The sequence below is a fragment of the Carassius gibelio genome, chromosome A24 (genome assembly GCF_023724105.1).
Source record: "Carassius gibelio isolate Cgi1373 ecotype wild population from Czech Republic chromosome A24, carGib1.2-hapl.c, whole genome shotgun sequence".
Lineage (NCBI taxonomy): Eukaryota > Metazoa > Chordata > Actinopteri > Cypriniformes > Cyprinidae > Carassius > Carassius gibelio.
Window position 1 is genome coordinate 571174 of NC_068394.1, and position 18559 is coordinate 589732.

General features: G+C 38.9%; 1 protein-coding gene across 9 annotated transcripts in view; it reads left to right on the plus strand.

The window, feature by feature from the left end:
• The first annotated feature begins 2217 nt into the window (after positions 1-2217).
• The window catches only part of LOC127946067 (receptor-type tyrosine-protein phosphatase mu), a 161278-nt gene continuing 144936 nt past the window's right edge, over positions 2218-18559 (plus strand). For 3 of the 9 annotated variants that reach the window (XM_052542363.1, XM_052542360.1, XM_052542361.1), the window contains exon 1: positions 2332-2583. In XM_052542363.1, coding sequence (XP_052398323.1) covers positions 2502-2583 — 82 coding nt within the window. In that variant the 5' untranslated portion in view covers positions 2332-2501. Of the gene's footprint in view, positions 2584-18559 lie in introns of all 9 variants that reach the window. The other 6 variants (XM_052542359.1, XM_052542362.1, XM_052542364.1 and 3 more) reach the window with 5 other exon arrangements.

Below are 18559 nucleotides of genomic sequence, written 5' to 3' on the forward strand. Positions count from 1 at the left end.
TAGATGTGAGGGACGTTTCCTCATCTGCACAACAGCCTTGAGCGACTTCTGCTCCGACTAATAATCTAATAATCAGCTGCAGGTTTCCTGCTGTATTTCTACAATCTGCTGAATAATACATTTCAAAGAGCCGTTGAAATCAAACACACAGCTTAAGAACCTCAGTATATGCATGTATTTACTGTTTTAATATGAGGGATTGTGCATTGTGTTTTCTTGTGTTTTAGGGTTAAATAAAACGGGAAATGTCTTGGCAGTTAGGGAAAAATAGTTTTTACTGGAAAAAAATATTTCAAGCTTTCTACTTCAGAATTTCTTTGTAATGAATTTTTTTTCTTGCTTTCTCAGCTGAAACTAAATAAACATTATCTGAAATAAAGTATAATTTAAATATAATGTAATATATAAGTATACATATAAATTTATGATATAAAGTGTATAACAAAAAATAAGCTTATTTTGTTTTATTTCCAATGTTTTTATTTTTTTGTTTAATTTAATACGAAGTGAGAACTAATAAAAATACGTAAACAACACAATTGTTAACATTTATTAACCTAATGCTTTCAGATTTATATATATATATACTGTAATTGTTTTTAAAGTTGTAAATAAAACACTGATCACTACCCTAACCCTAACGCTGTTTCCGTATTTCTACATTTTTGCAACATAATGTCATGTTTCATCTGATGTTTAATTGAGATTTATCAACAATTTCTGAGTGAAACTGTTTCCACACAAATTCGTTTTGTTTTCAGTTCACTGTATATATCTGTACTCTTTGTTCATGTGGAGACACGCTGATGTTGTAATCAGAGACATTTGGATGTTTATCAGTTTCTCTAACATTTCCTTGTATTTCCCTGGAGGGGAGTGTGTTTAAGTGTGTTTATGTGTGTCTGTGTTGCTGTGAGGTTATCTATCAAACATCAGGATATATCTGACTGCATCAGCTACAAGACAAACATTAGTGTCCTTCCTCATAAACGAGGCAGAGCTTTGGAGGAACAGAGCTGAGGTCTCGACATCCAAAACACAGATCAAATTCAATCACAGTAAATAATTTAATGTAATAAGCTTGTTTAGCAGAAAACTTTCCCAAACTGAGGCCGGAGACCCGCGGCGTGAACCACTTACAGCTGGAAGCTTTTCAAATCCGTGTTTGTTTGCTTCGGCTCAAGGTCTCGTTCTGAATATGAGCCGTGTGCTTCTTCTGAATGAAACTCAGACCCTGCTTCTCTAAAGGCTTTTATGAGCTTCTACTCTCCGGATCTCATCAGTGCTGTTTCACCCTCATCACACACATTACAGCATCAGTCTCAATACTCAAACACATTCAAGTAACATGAGATTATAGTGAGGATATGGACAAAAAACCCTGACGTGCTGCTGAAAGATTACGTTTGTTTGTCTGTTGCTGTTTTTTCCCATGTCATAAAAATGACAAATAAATATTTGTTTGTGAAATACTTTTTTTTTTTTTTTTTTTACTATTTTAAAAAACAAAAATTAAAAGACTTAATTAATTTCTGATTAAATTTTATATTTATGTACAAAACCGGGGCAAGTTGTCACATGTTTTATATGTTGTAATATTAAACTTTATTGGATTATATCTTCTATCAGGCAGAACAGTCTGGAACTCATTTCAATAGATACTTTGTTACTATTCTCACATTTTGAGACACAAGTCGAGTTAATTTTTTTATTAAAAAAATAGAAAATATATTAAAAAACCCTGATCCTGAAATTTGCTCTATAATTTCTTATAAAGACGAAAAATGTTATTATAAATGTATAAATTATTATTTGTTTTTTTAGTTACATCATTACATTTTTTTAACTCAATGTGATACTGTCATACTGTCTTTATTTAGTTATTTTAATTTAAATTATTCATTTATAAAAACATTTCTTTCATATATATTTTATTTTATATATTTTCTAGGTAAATTCTGACGGACCCTCTGGCGCTCCCTTGTGGACCCCACCCCTGTAAACTTTCCTGCCGTCACACACACACACACACACACACAGATCTGATTCGCGCACAATCACAGCAGACTCGTTTTTTGGGGGTAATATCCACACTGATTTGTAACGCTGCGCATCACACCCTCTCAGTTCTCGACGAACTAAACTTCGGCTCAGCTCGGCTCAGCTCGGCTCAGTTCGGCTCAGTTCGGCTCAGCTCGGCTCGCTCCAGCGCAACTGGTTTTAGATTAGAAAGTCTCTCCACTAGAAGAACCCGAGAACGCCTCCGACGGAACGCGAGCACAAAACGCCCCTCCGCTTGTTTCGCGGTGACGTCACAACCCCCCCCCCACCCCACCCCGGTGGTACTAAAGTCGGTAACGAACGAACGGACACAGTTTAACTAGTGCGAAGACGCTGACGGGGGTGTAACGGCTCCGGGCGCATCGCTGCTCAGACAAACGGGAGTAATCACGGTTCGGCGCGAGAGGAGCGCGGGGTGGCGTTCGCGAGAGACTCCCGCGATGGATCTGAGACTTTTAGCGGCTTTTCTCTTCTCCTCCGTTATTTTCGGGATCTCAGCCGGAGCGGTTCACAAATCCCAAGGTAAGACCATCGGTTGTTTCTTCCCAAACGCGTTCGCTTACAGCGAGTCCGTGACGAATAACTTCAGACTGTACAAAGTAACTTCTCTCGCGCGGATGAGCGGCGGCGGCGCGTTTGATCTCTGTGAGTCTGTAACATTTCTCTCCGACGCCACAGCCCAAACTTTCCCGAATCTCCCGACAGATGAGAATCATCGAGCTTCTCTCCTCTTTTGATAAATAACCGTCGAACATTCTTTGATAATGTGTTGCGCTCGGGTTTTCCTCTTTTTCTCTGCTGATAAAAAGTGCCACAGAGGCCATTGTAACATGGATATCTTGTTCTTTTATTATTATTATTATTATTATTATTATTATTATTATTGTAAATAGCTATATTAAGCAATCCCAGCTAATATATAACGTCCTTTCAATTAATAAACTTTTTTCCCCCCAGTAACGTTAATAGGTCTTTGATTATGTTCTCATCCACTTATACATTTTATTTTTTAATGCGTTTTTTTATGTTAGCTAACCCGTGTTTAAAAACGTTTTTGGATGTCACTGAATGGGAACGTTTGCAAAACGTCTCTCTTTTGACGTATAAATGCGTACCATGGTATTACCATACCGCATTAAAACGGAATATTTTGTCTTCTTCTCAGAAGCGAGCCGTTAGTCACCGTGTTTAACGAGATAACCGACTCAAACAGAGAGAAATAAAGGCATGCCTTTGAGCTCTTTTTATCTGTAGTTATTCTATAATCTTACTTTGAATGCAAAGCAGTCGAACAGAAGCAGATGCTCGATGAGGAAGAGTTTGACTCCGTCTTTATGAAGCTGTTTCTTTCTTTCTTTCTTTCCTAAAGTGCTTGTAGTAAATGAGAGCCATCTGTGTTTAATGAAAACCATGACAGTCTTCGAGCAGCAGATATAGTGCATATTAATCAATGACTTCAGTGTTGAAACGAGTCGGTTTGTAGATGCACGATGAAAATCTGACTTTTTGATGCCTTTGCATGAAATGAAGCAATACTTTGATGCATGTTTAAAGAATAATGTAATCGTTTAACCTGATACAGCTTCAATCTCAGTCCGCTGAATGGTTTTTGCAGATGTTTTGTAGTTTTATTCCGTGTTTTGTGTCCTGATGGGGGCAGCAGTGTTCACACATGATGTGAGATTCCTACAGTCACACAAACCCCACAGAAATCCGATCTGGGAGATAGATGCCTAGATGCTTGTTTAGGGCTCCAACTCTTAGAAACCAGGCTTTTTTTTTTTTTTTTTGGTTGATTTGACCATATTTGTTTGTTTTATAAAACATTTTTATTACTACTCTTTAGTTCTGATTGCATATAAAATATTTAATTGTTTACACAAGTGCTTTAAATACAAATAAAGAAGCATGATTAAAAAAGCGGGATCCTCGTATCACACAAATACTGGAATGCCAGGATGGAATCACATGGGGGATTTTTGCTTGTTTGCATGAGTTTGAAATGTACAGAGCTGCTATTATATTCTCATCCTCGTCTCAAAACGGCTTACATCTGATGAACTGCATTGCTCAAGCTTCTGTCGGAGAAGAATGCATTGTCAGTTTTCGGTTCAGATTCGTTGCCCGTCGTCTCCGGAGCAGGATGAGCATTATGGAGATTATTTTGACTGGTGACGCAGAGGATATCCTGAGCCTCTTCCGTGGATTCAGTCACATGCAGCACATTGTTCTCGATGGCCATGCATCGTGACGGGCATCACCTGTGTGTTTTCTGAGCTCGTTCGTCTTCCCGAGCACCGTTTGCTTTAGTTTTCCTCTAAATCATGTTCATGGAATGTGTCCAAGACTCTGGAGTTTGAAACTAGATCTGTGTTTTAGCTGAAGGAGGGCAGCTGGTTTTGAGGGTCAGTGTTGCGATAGCTAGCCATCGTCTGCCAGAAGCATTTCTACGCCCTCGTGCAGAATTCCAGTCCGGCCTTCAGTGTTTGTTGTGTCTGAGCTCCGCAAACGATTGTGTCTTCCTGTGACTGCATTCCAGCAAAACACACACACACACAGACTAACACATGAATAGAAAGCCATCGACCTCTAACATGAATCGTTTAGGAGCCAAATGACCTTTTGTATTAGTTGGCAAGTCACAGAGTTGCTGGATATAGATGCACCGTCATCTACGCTCACATCTGACCCATCGCTGCTGTTGCAGATCCACATTATCATCCTAAATTGATGCATTACTCTGTTTTTCTTGAATGAATCGGGCATCATGGGCTTTGACCAGAACATAAACAGATGCAACGAACCTTTTTCACAGACTGCGATGCATTTACAACATTAATAATGTCATCTAGCAAATATTTAGGACCATTTATATGATAAAGTGTTGAGATTTATTGACTGAGTGAAGAAAGCATTGTTTTTCACTGGAGGAAGTGTTATTATGGATTATAGACTCTATGTGTTTGAGTTAAAATCATCTTAATGCTGGATGTGTTTCAGGTTTTGTCTTCTCCAGATGTTCTCTGATGGACTGTGGATTATTGTGATGTTTTTATCAGACTCTCATTCTGACGGCACCCATTCACTGCAGAGCATCCGTTGATGAGACACTGATGCAGCGCTACATTTCTACAAACATGAAAAAACAAGCAAATCTTTAAATTTACCGTTTCAAGTTACAGTCTCCACCTATGTGCTGGTAGATTGTGTGTGTGTGTGTGTGTGTGTGTGTGTGTGTAAGTTGCTGAGTAAACAGCGCTGTACTAATGAAACTCCCTCGTCCTCGGGTGGGCTACAAACGAGCACAAAAGTGAATGAATCAGCCGCTTGCACTAACACAGGGCTGCTGTGGAGCACGAGGTGGACAGGTGCTCTTCCATAAAAAAGCTGTAGGTGATTAAACGCTAATAATACGCCGGCCGCTGTTCGGCGGAGTTAAGCCTCTTTGTAGGTGATGGTATCGAGCTCAAAACACAGCTAATTAATCCACAATGGGCCGCGCCGTCCCGATTTCAAAGGCTTCTTCAGCAGCGAGGTTCTTTGATACTCCGTCTCGCTCCGAGCAGGTGAACGTCTGAACCTGCGTCTGCAGAGCTTTAACGGCCCTCGTCTGACTCATTAAGCCTAGTTTAACATCACCGCAGCACTTTCCAAGTTTTTCTGACCTAATTCTAATCCGGCTATTGTTTCTTGACGGGTAGGCCCTAGTTTGTTCTGGACAGGAAGTTGTCCCTCTTCAGCATGGAGGCAAGAGATGAAAGCGGCGCAGGAGAGCAGAAGTTTCCTCCATGTGTTCGTCTCTGATCCCAGAGATTTATTTGTGTTGACACTGAATCGAGGAGGCGTAAATATTTGAGCTGCACGCCAGGACCGTGTCGTGCCAAATAGTTTTTAATGACACTCTAATTATTTCTCACATGTGTTTATTGTGAACCTGGCATTCATCGAGCGTTCAGGTTTCTGCTTCTGTTTCCTGCTTTTGTTCCTGAATTAATCTGAAGCGTTATAGTGCGACCTGTTTATTGATGTATTTGTGTGTGAAACAGGATATTGATTACTGATTGCATCTCGTAAAGACAAAGGGTGAACATTCAAACATGCAAAAGTAATGTTACATTATATCCCACTTTACTATATTCAAATGTGTTACATTTATTGCATGGATTACATGGAATGCCTTAATCGCTAATTTGCCATGAGTTTATATCGTCTTAATTGGAAAGTAAATGCTTCGACTCTTAAAAATAAAGATTATATTATGACCATGTTCTCCACACTAAGAACATTGTTATTTTATAAATTCTCTAAGAAAACCAAACTGGATCTTGTGGCATCTCTGTTTCTGTATTTGATGCTGTTTCTATCAGAAGCGCTCCGTCTGGTTCAAGGTAAACCAAGCTGGCGGTTTTATCTTCGCTCGTGTTATTTTGACATGCACAACAACAGTAATTTCACACTCCATGTAACTGCTGCTCTCGAGTCCAGGTGTAAGAGTGCAGATTTAATTGCATTAATAATCCACTCATTGAGTGCTGACATTGAACCTGTCCTGGCCTGAAACGCAGGAAATACCAAAACACTTAGAGCCAAAATAGAGGCCTTTTCCATTTGAATAATGGCACATCTTGTTAGAGTCCCGTGCCGCTGCATGAATAACGTCTCAGTGAAACACACGAGGAAAACCAGGCTGAAGGCTGTGTATTCAGCTCACAGCCTTCACATTGCCCTTCTCCCATTGCATCCTTAATTAGTTTTCCACAAGATGAATACAAGAACGTAACGGCTATTTTTAACCGTAAATGCATGTTGTCTGATAGAAGCCACCAGTGCAGTCCTTCATGTTATATCCAAATCAATGCAATTGTATGGTTGTAGGTGCATGAGTTGTTGACTGGATGTTTGAAACACTCATAAATGTCTGTAAGTTTGGAGAAGTCCTGCATGCATCACCAGAAAGAAGACCCAGTTTGATGAAACATCACGAGCTCAAAGAGTTAAGAAATGAAGCATGCATTGAATTGCACACAATAAAATCATGCATTTGAATTTTGGATTCATGGAAATGCACTGGAGACTCCAGAAGAGCTTGATGTGAACATGTTGAGATGTAGATGCAGATGTTGAGTGCAACAGTGCATTGTGATCAAAGCTTTTGCATTGCACAGAAGCATATTTCTAACGCTTCTCTTGTCTGAATCTATCTTTGTGGGGTTTATTTGGAAGCAGCCGGCTGTCTAGAAGTTTACAGTAGAGCTGTAGTGTGTCTCTAGCATCTGCGGAGCGAGGAACAGTGAAGCACAGATGCTGCTGATGCAAGCATTCACTGTGGAGAAAGGTATTCACCAAAGAGAGCCGGATCATTAATAAACATTATGCAAAGTATGTATGTAATTTGTAAAATTAATATTGAGCTGAAATAAAACTGCAGCATTAGTGTTTCTTATTGAAGCTCCTTCTGGAGGAACTCTCGCAGCGCTGGGAGTCTTTTTAACCTTGAGTCGGCTGCTTACAGCGGCTCCAGGGCTTCGGAGGAGCGATGAAGGGAATTCTATACTAAAGAAGACCGTTAAATGAGCCCAACAACAGCTGAATGGCAAATACCTGTAAATATTTAATTGTGCATTATACAGTTTTTTTGAGTTTAGCCCATCCTGGAGTGAGAATGAGAGGGCAGGAGATAAAACCTTCATAGCTAGCAAAAAATGTTTTAAGAACGTGTACAGTAGGTAACGCTCCCAATAAAAGTTATAAAAAAAATATTTCTTATCGTTCAAAGTCTATTTAATTTTTTTTTATATTTCAAAAACTTTTTTTTCGTATTCATGCAAATGCTGCAGGGGCATTGCATTTTATCATTTGTCCTCTGAACGTTCTGAAACGAGTTTTAAAATTTTTAGATATACTAAAATGTTTTAGGAAAAAGTTTTTGTGCTAACGTTTTGAGAACATTTATTAGAGACCAGATAATGAAATTTTTGCGTTACTTGAATTTTTTTCTCATTAAGATGCTCTCTGGACGTTCAAAATGTCCATTTATAAAAAAAAGTTATATAAACATTTTATCTTGGTTATACGAACGTTAGAGGAACGTTACATTTTCGCATTCGGCAAACATTATGGGAACGTTACTTTTTAACGTTCTGAAACAAACAAACATCCAATTAAAACATTTCAGGAAAAAAAAAAACACTCCATGAACGATGTATAAATGTTTTTGTGATGACTTTTTAAGATTATTATTATTATTATTATTATTAGAGACCAGATAATGTTGTATTTGTCACTGGAAGAATGTTTGCTCATTAAGTCATGAAACAATTATTTCTAAATATTTTCAGAACATTCAAAACGGTTTTAGATTTTAATTTTTTTATTTAGAATTTTGTTTTATGAACGTTAAGGGAACATTCCATGTTATCGTTTTGGAAACATTATGGGAATGTTACTTTTGAACGGTCTGAAACTAGTAAAATGTAAACGTGAAAAAACAAACCGATGTATAAATGACTTTCTTGTGCAATGTTTTGAGAATAACTTTGAACGTTCTATTCGCATCATTTGTTTACTAAGTTAAGAAAACCACTTCTGAATTATTAAAAATGTCCAGTTTTAAAAATGTTTTAGAAACGTTTTATCTTGGTTATACAAACGTTAGGGGAAAGTTCCATTTTAGTATTTGGCAAACATTAAGGGAACGTTACTTTTTAATGTTCTGAAACATTAAAAGAGTTAGGGAAAGTTACTTTTAAGAGTAATGCATTACAATATTGCGTTGCTCCCTAAAAAAAGTAACTAATGTAAGTAATTTTTATGTGAATTAATTCGTTATGTTACTTTTGTGTTACTTTTGCATTACTATTTAAATATGAGTATGGCTTGATTTGTTTTTAATATAATAAGTTATATTTATAGCAAATGTAAAAGCCCTTTCAGACCAAAAAGTGTAATAAAAAAACAATGAAGCACAGTTTTTAGTTTATCTAAAGTCATTTTTGCTTATTAGTGTGGTTGAAAAAGTTGTAGTTCAAAATTAACCCCTGCATTCCTATTCATTTTGCCAGCACGGGTCACATTTAAAAACATTTCGAGAGCATTATTACTTCTCTGAACAAATGTTCAATAGACGTTACTGCAGGAACGCTTGTTTCCAGTCACAAAAAGCACATTTTGATGGCTGTTTCAGGATTCCTGCCTGCTTTTCTTGTGGCACTTGTTCCTTGTGCCTGTTTTTGGGTCATTGTCTCTGTTCTCCATCCGAGCAGGAAGGATATATGGATTTATGAAGCGCACCAGGACATGGTCCGCTCCTTAACACCTCATATTTCATCTGCTCTTGATGGATGAAACCCTGTATGCATGTCATCCGTTTACACGAGCTCAGACGAGGAGGGACGTTCTGAAGGAACTGGAGGGGAATCTCTTGTGGCGTGGGCAAAGTTAAGTGAGGTTAAGAACTCTTCCGAATTAGAGTATCTGAGCGTTTTAGGGGCTAAATGTGTTACCAGGAGGAGAGCGAACCGCAGCGGGCGGCCTTTCAGATGATCTCTTTATAAAAACGCTTTGAGTTAACCAGACGTTTCCGGCTTCAGGTGTGATAGTGAAGAAGACGGCCTTTAAGTCAACATCAAACCACTTCTGCAACCCATTCTGCTTCACTATATCACTTTACATGAATATACACTGTGTATGTGGATATGTATTCAACTTCATATATAGAGCTTTGCATTAAAAGAATTCTATTTATTTTCAAAATCAGCTTGTTTTGTTTTCCACAGAATGGAGAAAGGATTTAAAGATATGAGGCAGGGGTAAATAAAGAATGAATGAAAGATTTCTGAACTATTGATACATTAACATGTAAAATATGATTTAAATGCATCCCCTGCTCAGATCGCTTTGATAACGTTACAAAAATGTCATTTGTAAATGTTCTCGGAGTGTTTAAATGTTTCAAACGTTAAAGGAACATTCCATTTGATCATTGTGGAAACACTGAGGGAATGTTACATTTGAATGTTCTTGGAATTTTCTGAAACATTTCAAACGTTTCATAAGCGCACACATGAATGCCATTGTGTAACGCAGTTTAGTTTGTGTGCATCTCATGGGTTTGATTCCAGCCAGAATCACATCATATACAGATTAACCTACTGGTCCAAAAATTGGCTGCGTTTATTTGATAAAGTGAAATATCATAAGAATATAAACTAGCTGGTTTCTAGGTTAAATATAATGTATTGCTCTGTATTTTCAGCATCATTCCTCCAGTCTTCAGTGTCACATGATCTTCAGAAATCAGAATAATATGATGATTTACTGATTCTGATCAGTGTTGAATGTTGTAATGAGCGCTTCATTTCCTCATGAACTGTTATTAAAGCGGTCCGGCTGGGAGACGCCCTTCTCTTGGGTTTATCCGTCGTGTTATTTCCCAGCATGCAGCAGCACAGAGGGTTGTGTTCTGTGGTTAATTTGCTCCCATCTCTTGAGAGGACGGGTGTTTTGTAAGACTTGCCTTGAAATGAATGAATACGTAAACTGGGTCATTATGGCCTCGTCCAAATATTCCAAACCCTCCGACTCCCTCTTCAGTGTTTGGCTCACGGCGTGATCGTCCGCCCTAAAGCTGACATCGATCTGTGGTGATTATAAAGATCTGTTGTGTTGGTGAGATCTATACGTGTGTTTGTCCACATGGCACTGATCACTGAACACACAGCTGTTTATCCTCGTCAGACCCTGGAGATCAGGAGCGCTGGAATTCCAGGATCAGTGTGTGTGAGATTACTAGTGTCCTGGCCTTGGCTTTACTCGCAGCTACAGATGGTCTTCTGTAGTTCTTCATTACACTTATTGCATTCATAAACAACCACAGTTTTATTTTTTCTTAAATATAGTCTGCATGTCACAGAAGGCCACAGCATTTGAGAACATATTGAAAACTTTTCCTTTTAAAGGCACAGTATGTTTGCATTAAAATATCCAAGAACCACTCAGAGATTGTTGTATGTTTTATTCAGTTGTGTTCTTGCATTATCCCAAATGTTTCCAACTATTTGTAAATCCAGAGAAATTTGCGATTTTAACAAATTTCAATGGCATTGTCTGCCGAGTCTCTATGAAACATGATGATTTTCTGCCAATTTAGGGCTTTTCTTTTTTACAATTGTAATTTTTTTAAATATAAGAATTTAAATAATTTTACACAGTACATTTCAATAGCATATTACAATGGTAATGTATTTATTATTATTATTATTATTATTAATAATAATAATAATAATAATAATAATAATAATAATAATAATGATAAAAATTAAATTAATAGTAATATTATCTAAATTGTAGTACATAATAATAATAATAATAATAATAATAATAATAATATATTAACAATTTAAAGGCATCATTGAAATGTACTGTAAGACTTACTAATATGATTAAGTAATTAATAATGATAATAAAAAAATAAACTGTAATGGTTCAATCATTTGCATCTGCTTTAAATTATATATTGATATGTTTTTTTTCTCAATATGAAAAAGCATTTGCTACTCATTTACCTTTCATAATATGATCCACTCCTGAGTGAAACGTGAGAAATGACTTATTTTTATTTGTATTTTTTTCCCTTCTTTGGAACGCTGAATCGTTCACAGTAAGACAGGAAAGTTTCTTCATGATGACGGAGTGTGTTGGTTTAGTGCTCGGTCTCAGCTAATAGTGTTCAGAAGCGGTGTGTGTGTGTGTGAGGCGGTGATCCAGAGGCAGATTCACACGGGACGAGACCTTTATGAGCGACAGTGAGCAGGAGCAGGACTCCGGTGGATGCTCCGGGCCGGCGCTGACCTTCTCTCTGCAGGGGAACTGTGGGAATATCACTCCTCCACCGCTCTGGATTGTGTCTCCGTCAGGGAGACGGCGTGTCAGCGCTGACCTTTCGTGTGTGTGTGTGTGTGTGTCAAACCACCTGCTGCGTGTTTCTGTGGGTCGGGACCCCTCCGCAGCCTCTGATCTTTCCACACAGACCCTCGGATCCGTCATCTGTGAACGTTTGCCTCCGGTTCCCAGCGGCTCGTGTGGATGTGTGCAGCTTTGACATCCACGGAGCGAAGATGACAGCGTTTTCTGATTTCTGGAGCCAAAGAAAGTCATGCCCAAAATCTCCTCTGTAAAAACCTTGAAGTAATCAAAAATACTATTTATTTTTTTTGGCTGTTTTTTAAGGCAAGACATTAGAGCCAAAAGGTTTTTCATGCACTGATTAATTTTGAGATTTTGGGCTATTTGGCGTTTCATAACATGTTTTAGACTAATGCAATGAAGTGTAAATAAAATGAACTCGCAGTAAAATAAATGTACAGTAAGTGCATTATTAGTTTGATCTATTTGCGTCTGTAGATTTCAATTACAGATCATTAAGAGTTTCATCTCCTCTTCATGAGTGCTTGCATTCTCTATATTCTGAGGGTTTGTTCATATATCATTCACACTGGTTCATACAACACTCTATTCATAAAAACATGGTGAGAATTTAGATTTCGGTCTTTTGTCAGTATTTTCTTAGTAAATCCAAAATCCTTTCTCTAAAAACTCTAAAATGTCAACGAATGCAAAGAAAACCCTGGCTTTCCCCACGGTTCAGATTTATGTTTTGGATTCGTATTCAAATTAGCGTGCATTTTATTAGATAATGTCACATTTGCATATTTAAACCTAACATTTAATAAAATGCAGTAAATCAATCAGCTAGAGAGGTATGGTGATTCTCTGTTAGCTTGTTCACCTGTAGCGTCTGGACTCCAGTTTCTCTCAGGAACAGCCTCAGATCTTAATGAACTCTGCAGAAACCCCAAGCTTGAGTCCTTCTTCTGATGTGTTGCTGATCGCTCCAATTATATTTGTGTCTGAAGCATCGGAAAACCTTCGGTGGAAGGAGCACCGTGTGAGCTGGAGAATAAACACAGAATCACTGGATATTTAGACGCTGTCAATAACACACACACGTTTCAGTGTAACAGTGTTAGATTCATTCATTAATTAAGAGTCCTTTCAGATTAGTTATAGTTAACAAAAAATATATTATTAAAAACCATAGAGACATGTTTAAACTCATCAAGGCAGCATTTCTCATTTTCATGTAATTTTTAACTTAAAATAACAAAAAAGAAATGCACAAAAAAAAAAAAAAAATAGTAGTAAAAATTTAAATTGAAAATATACACTTAAAAACTAATTTAATATATTATTAAAAAAGAAAACTGAAAAATCTAAAAATCAGAACTAATCTAAAATAATATTACAAAATAATAATATCTCAGTAATCCTAAAATAACTACCAGTAAGAATAGAAGAGAAAGTTCTAGACACAGAGAGAATTTCTCAGTTATTTTTCCCTGAGTGGAAACAGACAGGAGTGTCCTAAACTGGCACACTTCCCTCTCTAGGGAGCTGTATCAGTGTTCACTGGGCCTCACATTAAGATTTGTTGCTGAAAGCTTAATGAGGAGCTTAGGGCTGTCAAACGCCTGCTACTTCAATTTAAGTTCATTTAGTCTGAGCCGTTAATAATGAACGAACAAGCTGAAGTCGATTGTGCAGTTCATTTGTCGCCCTATTGATTACAGCGCTCACATCTGAGCAAGTGTGTGTGTGTGTGTGTGTGTGTGTGTGTTCTGGAGGTGAAGGATTTCATCATTTCTGCTTCTCCTGGGAAGGATTGCTTCAGCTCGACCGGGGAGGTTTGCTGTCCATTCCCCGTCGGGATCTTGGCTTTAACTCCACATTCTTTTAAAATAAACCTCAGTGAGGAAACATCCAAGTCAGCAGCGCTGTAGGACTCTCTGTGTTTAGGTAAAACAGTGTATTTCACCATTGTGAGTTACTGCTCTGAAATGCCAGTTGTGAGATGCTTTAGGAGGCGTTTTACTGCGATTGTGAGAACTCTGTACATCTGGCTTTAAACAGAGCACATTTAAATTGTAGTGTTAAGAGTGATCAAACGTATTAAAAATCATTCTGCAGCATTTGTGTTTGAAGTTGTTTAGCACTCCAGCACCGTTCATCAAATGTTAATTTTTGGGCATTCAAATATATATATATATTTTTTTCTTAAATTGTTTCTTTTTTAAAATTCTGTATTTTCATTTTTTTCTGGATAGTTTTAATGGGTAAATAATTAATTTAATCTCTAATTCATTGATATCCTGAAACTTATACAATTTAGAAAAAAATTATAAAAAAAAATAAATAAAAAATAAATCAGCTTTATACTTTTTTTTTTTTTTTTTTTAATTGGTTTAATTAAATTTTTAGAATCAGAAAGCAAGTCTAATCAATTGAATTCATAAAACTTTAACAATTCAATAATTTAACGTTTTTACAAAAAAATGGCCCTGCCCCTTTTTTTTTTTTTTATTAAAAAAATTCGGTGTTGTCCGTTTTAATATTTCTAGATATATAATCACAATTTTAACAAAAATTAAATTAAACATTAACAATTTAATGAATCTTTGAAAATATCACACAAATTACAATTCTTTTTTGGTGGGTAAAAACGTTCTACACGAGGAAGGTTTACTGTTAAAATTAAAACATGGAGGAAAAATTGTGATATTACTTTAAATGTGTTGTTATTTTGAGAAGTGCATCCTGCTGTACAACAATTTATTTTTGTTATAATTTCTTCAAATTAAACCGAACTTTTACTTTGGCAGTTTATAGTGAAAACCTTTGCGTTTCTGTCCGTTTGTAACTGGATTGTGTGATTCAGTTCTTGTTTTCTGCATTTACTTAAGACAAAAATGTAATTCTATTCCGAATGCTCCAGAATTCATGTACGATGCATGATCCAATTCAGACATTATTTGGTCAAATTTAGTGCACTGAAGCGTTCTGAGCCATTAGGAAAGGCTCTTCGGAGTCTGCATGGTAATTCACTCTGTTTAGAGTATGTCTAAAGTGGAAATGATATGGAAATACTCTCTTTTGAATAATCATCTGCTATTCATGAGACGCTATTTGACTCGTCCTCCGGCTCCATTGAAAGCGGGTCAGGATTAGATGCTTTCAGACACATGCTGCTGTATTATCTGACATCAGGAAAGCAATTAACAGAAACTCTTGATTAATATCATCTCTGAGGCCCAGATGGAAGTTAGTGTTCTTCAAGAAAAGCTTGCTGTGGTTTGCAGATTAAGACGGCGAGCCTGCTCTGCTTATCCTCTTAAACATCTCCTGCAGCTTTGCATTTATGATATGTCTTAATCCACGAGACTGGGATGATTGACAGGTGGCAGACGCATCAGTCTTGAGGTGAGGTCAGGAGGGGATTTTGGGGTCCAGAATTAAGGATGAATCTCATGTAATCCGTCAAGAATATAGCCAGGGGATATTTCATCCCCATATGAAAATAAATTTGCAAGAAATTATATATATATATACACATAATGCCTTTTTAAGCCCATTTAGATGTTAGTGACATTATTTTGATATGTGCTAAAATGTATTAAATGCATAAATGCCGTAATGAGTAATTATCGTAAAAATAAATGATAAAAATAAATCTAGTTATGCATCATGAGTTTGTGTTGTATTGACTATTTTAAGTCGTAAAATAGACTTGTTTTTTATGCAAAATATCATGTATTTTTATAGTAATTGTTATAGTGACGCAGAAATGACAATCTGACCTGCACCCGTTATACGTGAGAAAAGGTTAAGACCGTCTCTTAGCTTCAGTGATCGGCGTGACTTCTGATCGTCTCAGTGGGGTTAACATCAGCTCCTGATGTGATGGTGTCTGTACTCTCCGGCGACTGCACATTAAACATGAACGGTGTGTCCGGAGGAGATGAAGGTATTGACTGTGATTGGAGACGAAGCGGTTTCGGTGGAGGAGCCTCAGGAGCTGGTTATGAGCGTGAAGGTTCCTGGGCTGATGCTGAGCGATACACAGACTGTGACACGGCCCCAGGGCCCGAGGGGGGGGTGAAGCAGTGTGATGGAGGGGTAAAGGTTGCTGCATGTCTGTGATGGTGACGGATCCGAGCAGACAAGCGGCGCATGGAGGGGACCGAACACCTCCGCTGCAGGGCACTCGCTGCCATTTAACGCCTGACATCTCTATCAGCCTTCACTCCGTCCGACCGGTGTGTTTCTAACACTTCTGTGTGATCTTATGTGTTCAGACAGAGGCCAGTGTTCATTCTGCATCCTGTCTGCATGTATACAGAACGAAAAAACAAACATAATACTGATAGTTTGATAGCGTTCAGTAGGAATGTATGTGACTATTCAAATTGGTCAAGATGATAAACAAATCAGGATTCTATTAGAGAGATGAATTCATATGAATGTGTGTCTGAGGGAAACCTACTGTCTTTAAAAAAAAAAAAGTTTAGATGGTATTTGTTTTCATCATGCCTGTATAAAGCATATTAAAGTTCATAAGCGGAGCGCTGGTTTGTTTACAGCGGTAACCAAGGAAACGCTGTATCGCTGCTGTTCATAAGCGCAGCGCTGGTTTGTTTACAGCGGTAACCATGGAAATGCTGTATCGCTGCTGTTCATAAGCGCAGCGCTGGTTTGTTTACAGCGGTAACCATGGAAACGCTGTATCGCTGCTGTTCATAAGCGCAGCGCTGGTTTGTTTACAGCGGTAACCATGGAAACGCTGTATCGCTGCTGTTCATAAGCGCAGCGCTGGTTTGTTTACAGCGGTAACCAAGGAAACGCTGTATCGCTGCTGTTCATAAGCGGAGCGCTGGTTTGTTTACAGCGGTAACCAAGGAAACGCTGTATCGCTGCTGTTCATAAGCGGAGCGCTGGTTTGTTTACAGCGGTAACCAAGGAAACGCTGTATCGCTGCTGTTCATAAGCGCAGCGCTGGTTTGTTTACAGCGGTAACCAAGGAAACGCTGTATCGCTGCTGTTCATAAGCGCAGCGCTGGTTTGTTTACAGCGGTAACCAAGGAAACGCTGTATCGCTGCTGTTCATAAGCGCAGCGCTGGTTTGTTTACAGCGGTAACCATGGAAACGCTGTATCGCTGCTGTTCATAAGCGCAGCGCTGGTTTGTTTACAGCGGTAACCATGGAAACGCTGTATCGCTGCTGTTCATAAGCGCAGCGCTGGTTTGTTTACAGCGGTAACCAAGGAAACGCTGTATCGCTGCTGTTCATAAGCGGAGCGCTGGTTTGTTTACAGCGGTAACCAAGGAAACGCTGTATCGCTGCTGTTCATAAGCGGAGCGCTGGTTTGTTTACAGCGGTAACCAAGGAAACGCTGTATCGCTGCTGTTCATAAGCGCAGCGCTGGTTTGTTTACAGCGGTAACCAAGGAAACGCTGTATCGCTGCTGTTCATAAGCGCAGCGCTGGTTTGTTTACAGCGGTAACCAAGGAAACGCTGTATCGCTGCTGTTCATAAGCGCAGCGCTGGTTTGTTTACAGCGGTAACCAAGGAAACGCTGTATCGCTGCTGTTCATGAGCGGAGCGCTGGTTTGTTTACAGCGGTAACCAAGGAAACGCTGTATCGCTGCTGTTCATGAGCGCAGCGCTGGTTTGTTTACAGCGGTAACCAAGGAAACGCTGTATCGCTGCTGTTCATGAGCGCAGCGCTGGTTTGTTTACAGCGGTAACCAAGGAAACGCTGTATCGCTGCTGTTCATGAGCGCAGCGCTGGTTTGTTTACAGCGGTAACCATGGAAACGCTGTATCGCTGCTGTTCATGATCGCAGCGCTGGTTTGTTTACAGCGGTAACCAAGGAAACGCTGTATCGCTGCTGTTCATGATCGCAGCGCTGGTTTGTTTACAGCGGTAACCAAGGAAACGCTGTATCGCTGCTGTTCATGAGCGCAGCGCTGGTTTGTTTACAGCGGTAACCAAGGAAACGCTGTATCGCTGCTGTTCATAAGCGCAGCGCTGGTTTGTTTACAGCGGTAACCAAGGAAACGCTGTATCGCTGCTGTTCATAAGCGCAGCGCTGGTTTGTTTACAGCGGTAACCATGGAAACGCTGTATCGCTGCTGTTCATAAGCGCAGCGCTGGTTTGTTTACAGCGGTAACCATGGAAACGCTGTATCGCTGCTGTTCATAAGCGCAGCGCTGGTTTGTTTACAGCGGTAACCATGGAAACGCTGTATCGCTGCTGTTCATAAGCGCAGCGCTGGTTTGTTTACAGCGGTAACCAAGGAAACGCTGTATCGCTGCCGTTCATAAGCGGAGCGCTGGTTTGTTTACAGCGGTAACCATGGAAACGCTGTATCGCTGCTGTTCATAAGCGCAGCGCTGGTTTGTTTACAGCGGTAACCAAGGAAACGCTGTATCGCTGCCGTTCATAAGCGCAGCGCTGGTTTGTTTACAGCGGTAACCAAGGAAATGCTGTATCGCTGCCGTTCATAAGCGCAGCGCTGGTTTGTTTACAGCGGTAACCAAGGAAACGCTGTATCGCTGCTGTTCATAAGCGCAGCGCTGGTTTGTTTGCAGGGTTGCATTTA